The sequence below is a fragment of the Malus domestica genome, chromosome 05 (genome assembly GCF_042453785.1).
Source record: "Malus domestica chromosome 05, GDT2T_hap1".
Lineage (NCBI taxonomy): Eukaryota > Viridiplantae > Streptophyta > Magnoliopsida > Rosales > Rosaceae > Malus > Malus domestica.
In genome coordinates this window covers 31103139-31112733 of record NC_091665.1, presented here as the reverse complement: position 1 = coordinate 31112733, position 9595 = coordinate 31103139, and the positions used below count along the sequence as shown (strand labels likewise).

The following is a 9595-nucleotide window of genomic DNA, read 5'->3' as shown; positions in this document are numbered from 1 at the left end:
TTAAGTCTCTCCAGTATTTGTACGAGATCTAAATACTGATGCCCTAAGTATGGTATAAACAATCATAGCTGCACATTTTGATGAGCTAAGGGACCAATGGTTATGAATTTTTAATTGAGGAACCATTGCTACAATTAAATGTTCGATTTGAACCCCGTGCACCTGAGTTGTACTTCTCACAAAAGATTGACTGCTTGAAGGATGTGAAGTTTCTGATTCTCATTGAATTTAGGGTAAAAGATTGTTTACTACCCTCATGTTTCGTCGTTTTCAACATTTAGTACATCAAGTTCTTTTCGTCCCAGAGTCATACCTAAAGTTGTACTTCTTCCTTATCCTCCTTCTTCCTCCGAATCTGGGTTGCAAATTCGGTTTTTTTTTTCCTTCTTCCTCCTTCCTCTTCGGTTTTTTTTTCTTCTTCCTCCTTCTTCCTTCCCATTCTTCTTCTTCCTCCTTCTTCCTTCCCATTCTTCTTCTTCTTCTTCTTCTTCCGAATCTGGGGAAGATGAAAGTTTTTTTTATTATAAATATAAATATATATATATTATTTTTTATTTTATTTATTTATTTATTTTATAAATAATTTATTTTTAATTTCCACGTGGGTGACACATGACGCACAGTCATTGTCCACATGGGCACCACGTCACAGTTAACGTGGCGCCACAGTTAACGGGAGACTTAACAGTTTGACTAATGGATGTATGAGACTATCCCAAAATTTACACTTTATAGGTATGACTCTAGGACGAAAAAAACTTGATGTACTAAATGTTGAAAACCACGAAACATGAGGGTAGTTAACAGTCTTTTACCCTTGAATTTATTACAATAGTAATCAAGCTTGTAAAAGTAATGAAGCAAAGAACATTTAAAGTCGGATCCCTTGGCCAAAAGAGCTTGCTGCATATCTGTGAATATTTCTCTTCTGAAAAATAAAAATAATAAAATAATAATAAAATAAAAAATAATAATAATAATCTTAATAGAGAAACTAACGGAAATCTTAATTTTAGACTAAAATCCTAACAGACTTCAACACAAGGGTTTAAATCCAAATTTTTTAGCTCAACCCCTTTGCACAGGAAAGAGCCACTTGCGTCCGAATAAAAAATATTTTAACAGAAAATTTTAAAGTTGCATTTGGATCAAACTTGGCTAATAATTAGCTATAAATTATCAATTGCACGGAAAAAAAACTGCATTAGCAATATTTATTCACTGCTCACCTTAAAATCACGGAAGATCTTTCAAAAGGCAAACATGCCTATCTTAAAATTTTAGACCACCTATAACAGATGATTTATGACCTATTCTTTGATTTTGGCACGCCTTGGAGGTTGGGAACTGGCCTCACCGACATCTGGCTCGGGATTCTGGGGAACAGTTTCCGTTTCAGGTGCCTTCTGCTTCCCTTCCGGTTCCTGTGAACCACCTGATGATGTGGAGTTGGCTTTAACTGGATCAGTTTGAGTCTCGCCTTGGCCCAACTTGGAAGACTCCGGTTCACTTTTGTCGAGACAAACTTGCGTTGCATCTGAAGGCTGAGCGGAGGGGTCGTCCAAATTGGATGATGATGGGTTCAGCGTGTCGATGCCTGACTTGCATTGCTTCTCAAACATCATTTGAAGATACTTCCCTTGTTCTTCTATTCGTAACTGCAGATTTCTTTGAATCTGCACAAAGAGGAAAGTTACCACATAAAATTGGCAAAACAGAAACCCCGGAGGATTAAACCAACAAAAGTAAAAACAGATGAATAGAACCGGGAAATGTACACAACAATTTAAGAACACACAAATTCAAGGCTCGAGATTTGACCAATGCCAAAAAAGTGCAACAGGGCTATAAAATGTTTACGTCACCAACTTGCGCAGCAGTAACAGGTAAAGTTAAACAAAACCTTCAGAATATATTTTATGAGGACAACTCAACCAGTTGACCAATTAGAAAGAAAAATCCTTTTCCAATGAACAAATTCATACCTCAAGCTGTTCATGCAGTCGCTTCTGAACTTCCATCTGCAGTCGCAGAGCTTCAGTGATCTCGATACCACTGTTACCCAAATCAAATGAGTAGAAAGTTTCAGAAAAATATAACATGGTAACACAACACAGAATGAGAAGATAGAAAACAAGTCAATAGGTAGAAGGTAATCATTTGTGACCCTTGGGCAATCTGTTAGACCCACTCTGGGCTTATTGCATTCAAATAGTTGAGGAGTTAACAGTATCTAGGTCCTATAAAAAAATTGGGAAAAAAACAATAGTCAACATCTTCCAAATGCTAAAGTTAGCAATTAACATCCTTTATTTTATTAATCATCCCACCACCATGAGGTTAAACAGTGAAGATAAGCACTAAAGTTAACCCTATGAATCTTGTTAAAAAGACAAGAAGGCACTTAAACGGCAATAACCTTCAGCTCGGAACTCTCAAGTTAACTCCAGCTATAAAACACTAAAAGTTGCAGTAGAATACAAGGAGACGTTCTGTTTACGCAAACCTAAGATCTCTTAACAGCAATGGCTGGCTAATATACAGTGAAGTATCCGTGCCAAATCTATTGATGCTGCAGCAGCACATTTGAGTTCCAACTGCCCATCAGAGCAGCTGGGTGCATGAAACCATATCTAATAATTGGTGAATCCAATTTCAAACTACATATCATTCATCTCACCCAAAATAAATAAAAGAAGCTAATTATAAACCTATGCAGATCATCTTGAAACTTTGGGGTCAACCAAATTCCAGTAAAGTCTCATACTGTTATTAGCTTCCTATCATTTTATTCTTTTTCAAGAAAGAGTTCCTATTCTTTTCATTCAAAATCCACAAAGTATAGAGTCTAAAGACCCTATCTATGGGAATAACATATGTTATTAGCAGTAACTAGATAACCACAAGGTGTATCATCAGATGTTACAACCTTGCAATGATTATGTAAAACAAGTACCACACGATAAATGCTACTTCACGAGCATCAAACCAATAGGTCTAAAGAATTAATCAGTGATTGGCTTACGTTTTCAAGTCAAGAGACGTCATTTCTTCAATTGGAGTCAATTTCTTCTCTGAGGCGCCTACAAAAGGACATTCATTAACACATCACATTAACTAACTACATTTTTTTTTCAATTGATCGAGCCCAGTGCACAAGGCTCCCGCTTTACGCAGGGTCTGGGAGAGGTGAATGTCGGCTAGCCTTACCCCCATTTATGGAGAGGCTGCTCCCAAAACTAACTACATAAGGTATAAAAAAAAATAAGGTAAGCACATCCATGCCAACTTCAAAGTTTCAAGGATAGAGCATGAAACTCAAGGAGATTAAAACAAGCATTTCAGCACAAAAATACCTCATAGGATGGTATGTTGAGGGTGGTACCAGTGAATAGACTAAGAAAAATACTGAGATCACTAGTATGAAAACGTAAAAGAATAATGAGAATTCAAATATTCACCTAAGCATAGCCTTCTAGAGATGCTAGGGGAAAGGTTCTGAGACTTGGAAAATCAACTTATATATAGTGGAAATTTTGAAAGAGTGGAAGTCAAATTCTGGGCAGCTGGGTATAAAAAGAAGTCCAAATAATTTCTCATTTGACAGCATCAAAAACAAGAAACACAGTATAAAAAGAAAAAGAGTAACACTGGTAAAGATCACAATTATTTTCTCAACCACACTATCTCCAGAACCAAAGAACAGAAAATTATTTTGTTGACAAGAAATATAATTTTCCAACAAAATTTTCGCATCAGACTGTCTATTTATAAAAAAGTTCGGTGCTTGTATAAGTCTTGTTTTATCCACCAGTCCCGCACAAAAATATCATACCAAAGAGGCTGATGCATTATATAATAATAAGAGCGTACAACAACAACAACAAAGCCTTTTCCCACTAAGTGGGGAAATATATGAATCCTAAAACGCCATTGCGCTCGGTTCTGTGTCAATAATAATAATAAGAGCGTAAATAGAGCAAAATACAATCAACATGTTCTCTACATATTTATGCAATTATAAGAAAAGCATGCATAGTTGCATACACATATCTACATACTATACATATACAGGTACGCATGTATATACATGGAAGCATTAGCTATATACCTTCGGATGATTCTGGTCTGTATCTAGCAGTCCTATATTTCTGCAATTCAAAATGATCTCCAATCAAAAAAATGTTCTCTCTCTCACAGAGTTTCTATTGGAAACTATTTATCAGCAAAAGGAGCTTGTGTACCTGCAAGTGACTTTTCACATGATAGATAGTCAAGTGTTCAACTTTCATGAGCTTTAGCACACCCTTAGGAGTTGCTCCTGTGAGAAGTAAAAGTTTAATTGAGTTAGAAGTTTGTATCTTAGGCTAAGAATTCAGTAACGCCAGAGGAATTCCGAGTTACACACTTTCACTACCGCCAAGTTGGTTAACAGCCTCCACAAAGGACTCATGAAGTTCAGGCGTCCAACGCATGCGTGCCTTGGCAGTGGCACTATTAGCTGAAGAAGGAGCAGTAACAGAAATGATTTCCCTAGATGGAGCAGGAATGATTTCCCCAGATGAAGCAGGTTGTTGCTGATGAACTTGGGACTGCTGGACCGAAAAATTTGGAGACGGTTTGGGAGCCTGGTATTTCATCTGAAACAACATAGTAAGAACCGAATTGGCTTTTCTATTTTGATAATAATGACGGATAAATTTCATCAAACTTGTAAATGCATATCATGGACCAACCCTATGAGAATATCTCAACCTTTTGTTCCAGATCTGTAACGTTGTCAACAAGAAGCTCATTCCAGTTAGAAGTTAAAGCATCGTCATCAGTAATTAGCTGATCTGCCCATTCCTGCCAATCATGTCGCTTAGCAAATTCATCAGCAGCCATTATGCCGCTACAACTACTGCTCTCTATTTGACTATTCTCGATATGGTTATTTACAGGAAAATCAAGGAAACCTGGCAGTGGATCTGTACACCAGGAACCACTGTTTTCTTTGGGATAAGGACAAGATTCTGTTGACTGAAGAAATCCCGAATGAGGAGACTGAGAAATGAAAGGAGAGTTTTTTTGCTGTTTTTCATGAGGTGAATGAGTTGAGTAGTGAAGATCTGTTGAAAATCCCGACGATGATGAAAATATGTGACCAACTACTCCACTGTTGGAGGTTAAGTGACCAGCATGCACAACAGGCCTTGTCATAAGTTCTCTTTCCATGGAAACCTGTTGGGAGTCTGGTAAATTGGGATGTGTCTCTTCCAAAGAAGTTGGAAGGACTGGTAAGGATGAAGACATTGCTGCAGGGACCCCCATATGAGCAAGCTGATTTGCAGCCGATCTCCGGATGGACATAGCAGGGCGTGCCTCCATCTATAGTCCTAAAATCAGAAAAAAAGGAGCATCAGTAATCTAGTCATGAGCTATTAGCTTAGCTTGTGATAGTGATGATACCTACCAACTTCAACCTTACTGACTGCGCACCTTTTGCTTGTTATTGACAGCAAAACCACCGAAAGGGGTCATCAATTTTTGCCTGTAAACATAAGAATAAATGCAAGATACAATCAAAACCAACCATCATGAAATGAAAGCATCTGTTAGGATGAAGATGATAAAATCTTTCCCCGAAACACGAAAATGATTTCACAAAAAGAACCCACAGGAATGAGTGTACAATTACATCGCAGTGCCCTGAATGGATACCATTCCAAGCCCTGACTAAATGAGCCCCTTAAAACTATGAGTGGGAGAACCCTACTATCCGAACGAACTTATCCAAAAAGCTTTCCTAATAGCCATTTTTAATGAGGCAGTTGATTAGGTGGTTGTAATGCTACATAAAACAATCAAAAGTCCACATTTGGACAGCACTAAAGCACTTATTTGTCCGACTCCGAAAAGCACTTATATGTCAATCAAACAAAAGTCTACGAAGAACCTTAAGTTACCAATTACCGAATAGAAACTTCACATTTAATGTTTCACATTTTAGAAGCATTCTTCAACTATAACACAAAGCAATTGATTACAAGCTCGAGCAATCAAATTTCATCAAAGCATGCAATTCATTACAGTCACAAAACAGCTACAACACTACACCCCCACCATGGAATACAATTGCTACACATCCAAACCAACACATGCACCAAAATTGATCAACAACAAACCACAAAATATCCATCGAAAACCAAATTAATTTCCACCAAACAATACCAATTAAAAAAAATATGGAAAAAATTGAATTAGAACGCCAAATAGGCATCCACAAAGAGCAAAAAACCCCCGAATTCCACCCAAAAACCCCAAAATTATCAAAAGGGTATACCGCATACGGACCTATATCTAGATAACGAGCCCCGGTTCACGCAGAAATTCCGTCACTGGCGGTGCGAGCGAAAGAACGAGATGGGAAGGGAAGGGAAGGGAAGGGAAGGGAAGGGAAGTGAACGGTGACGAGTCACGCGAGTGCGCTGGTTTTGGTGCCTTCTTTTTTCCATTGGTGTTTTGGGGGCTCTCTGCGTTTTAAGGAACAGTGGGATTGTTCCACGCGCCTTAGTGGTGCGTTTATACACGTCTCCACGGGCATATGTGTGAGCCCACGTGAGGGAGGACTGCGATAGGCGAGCGGTGAAAATATCTGGGCGAGGTGCACGTGGGGCATGTGTTTCAGCGTTATGATGATTATGATTGTTTTAGGGTTGAAATACTAAAAATGTTCTTCGGAGTAGCCCAAAGGCCAAATATGGCCAAGGAGACAAGACATTTAACTAATTAATTTCGGAAAAGGCTTCTTGCCGGATTCTTTTTTTATGAATTCTATTAATCTTTGAATTATGTTCGTTTATCGTATATCATGAGATTATAAATTATTTAAAATTTAAAATTCAAATATAAATAGTACCTAATGAAAATTGATCGCACGAGTACACTAAACAAACACGATTCCTAGGAAAATGATCCGTTTCCTATGCCTTCACCTTTTCTACCTCTTTTATGTTTGTTTTATATAGTTTTTTGATCCATGTGTTTTGCTCAAATTTTCAAATTTAGCTACAATACATTCATGTATTTTTTTTTTTATCTTCTATCTGGTTGATTTGATAAAATAATTTTAATTCATTGTAATTTACAGGACAATAGAATTTAAACTTGAGTGCAATAAAGAAGGGGTGTGGTACCAACTGACTCGACCCAGCAAGTTGATTTGTCTTATTCATGTGTTTTCACCTTTTAATCATTTGGAATCCATGTTTAATATAAACTTTAATGTGTACACGTAGCTCTTTGAAACATTGAGTACATTAATTTGGCCATATACAAAGACCAAACCGATCAAATTTGAAACACATGGACCCAAAAAAAAAAGGGCAATAATAGAGACGAAAACATTATCTAACAATATTGTGCTTATGTATTTAGGGCGCTTCTCTAAAAAAACTTAGATAAAAATGTCCAACCACGTCCAACTTTCATAAAACTTCTTTTACAAAAACATAAATACTTAAATCTCACTGGATCCCACTCTCATAAGAGGTGCCTATAACCTATTAGGGCAAATCAAGTGGGAAATTATTTATAAAATATGATATTTACACACATTTTTTTACTTTTTACATATTTTTTTATTTTTCGGCCGTCGATCAGATACTTTATTCCTTGTATTGCGTCTTTGCTCCTCGGACCCAAACCTGGTCCTTGAAATTTTGAGTAGAAACGTGTAAGAAACCAGATTTTTTTTATTTTGGTAAACGTGTAAGAAACCAGATGGATAAGGATAATTAGAATGCTGGACACAGTCAGCAATGAAGGGGTCAAACTGCTTGAGCCAAATAAAATGGTAAATTTCAATAATAAAATTGGGTTTTTGTTGTTAATATGAAGATTTTCAATGTTAACAACGTCTTAATCAAAACCTCCCAGATGTTTTGTAAGATTTTGTCATAGCATATGAAAGTTGTAAGTGATGAGCAATTAGTTTACGCATCAGATGACTCGGATTCTAATAACAATTATAGCTAAAATTCGACGAAAAGAGGATTTTTAGTCAAAAAATTTCTGAGATTGGTATAAACCTCCATTGAGTCCATGAGATTTAAAATCAATAGAACTGGTCACATCAATCATTTTGGTCATTTAATAACAAATGTCCGTTAAATAAAGATCAAAATAACAAAAATACCCTCAATTTTTGTCATATCATTTTGACCCATTATTTATTAAATTGAGAGTATTTTTGTCATTTATGTTCTTATTTAACGAAGATTTTTCACAGAATGACCAAAATGATCAATACTAGAAAAACTCATGACCACTTCTATCGATTTCAAATCTCAAGTACCAAAGTGAAGAATTATGTCAATCACATAGATCATTTTAGATTTTTTTTTAAAAAAATCAAAATAAATATATGCCTAAGTTGGTAATGAGAATATGAATATCCATTGGCTTTTCATTTTCTTTGCCTTTTTGGAAACAATTTCTTGAAGAAGTAGATATGTGTATATACAACTACGTGTACGTACCTGATTAAGTTATCATGAATCCAATTCCAACAAGTAATTATACCCTAATGCTAGGATTAGCACAAAGGAAAACTTGTTTTGTTTTAGTGAATAAAAAAAAGAGTTTTAAGGGCTAGTTTGGTATTGTTGTGCTTTGAAAAAAAGTTGCTGTGAGAATAAGCGGTTGTGAAATAAATCAGCAGAGTGTTTGGTAAACTTTTTTGTAAAAGTGCTTTTGAAAAAAAAAAACAGTCTGATAGTGGGTCTTTTCATTAAAGGAGCACTGTAGCTCTGTGTGATTTGAAAAAAAACCAGTTTTCTAAAGCTGCAAATAGATGCTTCAGCTTTTCCTTTGATTTCAGCTTATTCTCACAGCAGTTTCCAAAATAAGCCTTTTTTTTTAGTTTACCAAACGTCTAAAACTCTCACTGCTTTTTGTCATGGGTGCTTTTTTTTTAAGCACCTCCCTCCCAAACCACCCTAAGACACCTAGGTTTAGATGAAATCAATTTCTAATGATGCCCCTCTCAATTATTCAAAGGAAGAACGTGGCTTTATTTTCCATTCGGGCGATATTGAGAGACGAAGATTTAAATGGAGGACCTCTGATGCAGAGATAAATTGTTTTCAACTACTCGAACTACAAGTTTCGAAAAAACTAACTTGTAGAAGGTGGCAGTATTCAGTGAAATCACTGGTCTTTTATGCAGAGGAATAGAAAGCACTGAAACTTACAACTTCGCAATACAACAACACAGCATCATATGCTTTGGCCACTTCAAAAGTACACATAAAAAGGAAAAACAATGAGTCTGTTTTTACAGTACACCAGTGTATGAGATGCACCGTTTTTATGAACAGCTAGATTGGAATGTTTAGATTAAAGAACACAAATTCAGTCATCTTCGTTGCATTCATACACCGGTGTATCATCAACTGCACCGTTGCATTCATACACTGGTGTATTATAGAATTTTCACAGCAGTGCATGCACTGAAATTTCTCATGCTAGATATAGTACATGGAGTTGGGTAATTTGAATGTCCTTTTTGCCATGGGAAGTCCCTCAAAACTGCTCCACCGGTCTCCAATGA

At 36.4% G+C, this 9595-nt stretch overlaps 1 protein-coding gene across 4 annotated transcripts; it reads right to left on the bottom strand.

The window, feature by feature from the left end:
• Positions 1-200: 200 nt before the first annotated feature.
• LOC103435752 (protein PHOSPHATE STARVATION RESPONSE 1-like) lies at positions 201-6560 on the bottom strand. Of its 4 annotated transcripts, none has more exons than XR_011581485.1 (10): positions 6337-6537; positions 5456-5533; positions 4756-5378; positions 4409-4640; positions 4245-4321; positions 4112-4151; positions 3026-3083; positions 1986-2055; positions 1230-1676; positions 201-496 (listed from the first exon to the last, which is right to left on the bottom strand). XR_011581485.1 is itself a non-coding variant. In XM_070822573.1 (10 exons), the coding sequence occupies exons 3-10, from the start codon at positions 5368-5370 to the stop codon at positions 1311-1313; spliced, it is 1365 nt and encodes a 454-aa protein (XP_070678674.1). In that variant the 5' UTR covers positions 5371-5378; positions 5456-5533; positions 6337-6545; the 3' UTR covers positions 1155-1310. The 4 variants fall into 4 exon arrangements, 2 of the variants coding, with proteins under 2 accessions (XP_070678674.1, XP_070678673.1); XR_011581484.1 differs by lacking the exon at positions 201-496 and adding an exon at positions 682-928; XM_070822573.1 differs by lacking the exon at positions 201-496 and having other exon boundaries at positions 1155-1676; positions 4756-4848; positions 4942-5378; positions 6337-6545.
• Positions 6561-9595: the final 3035 nt, after the last annotated feature.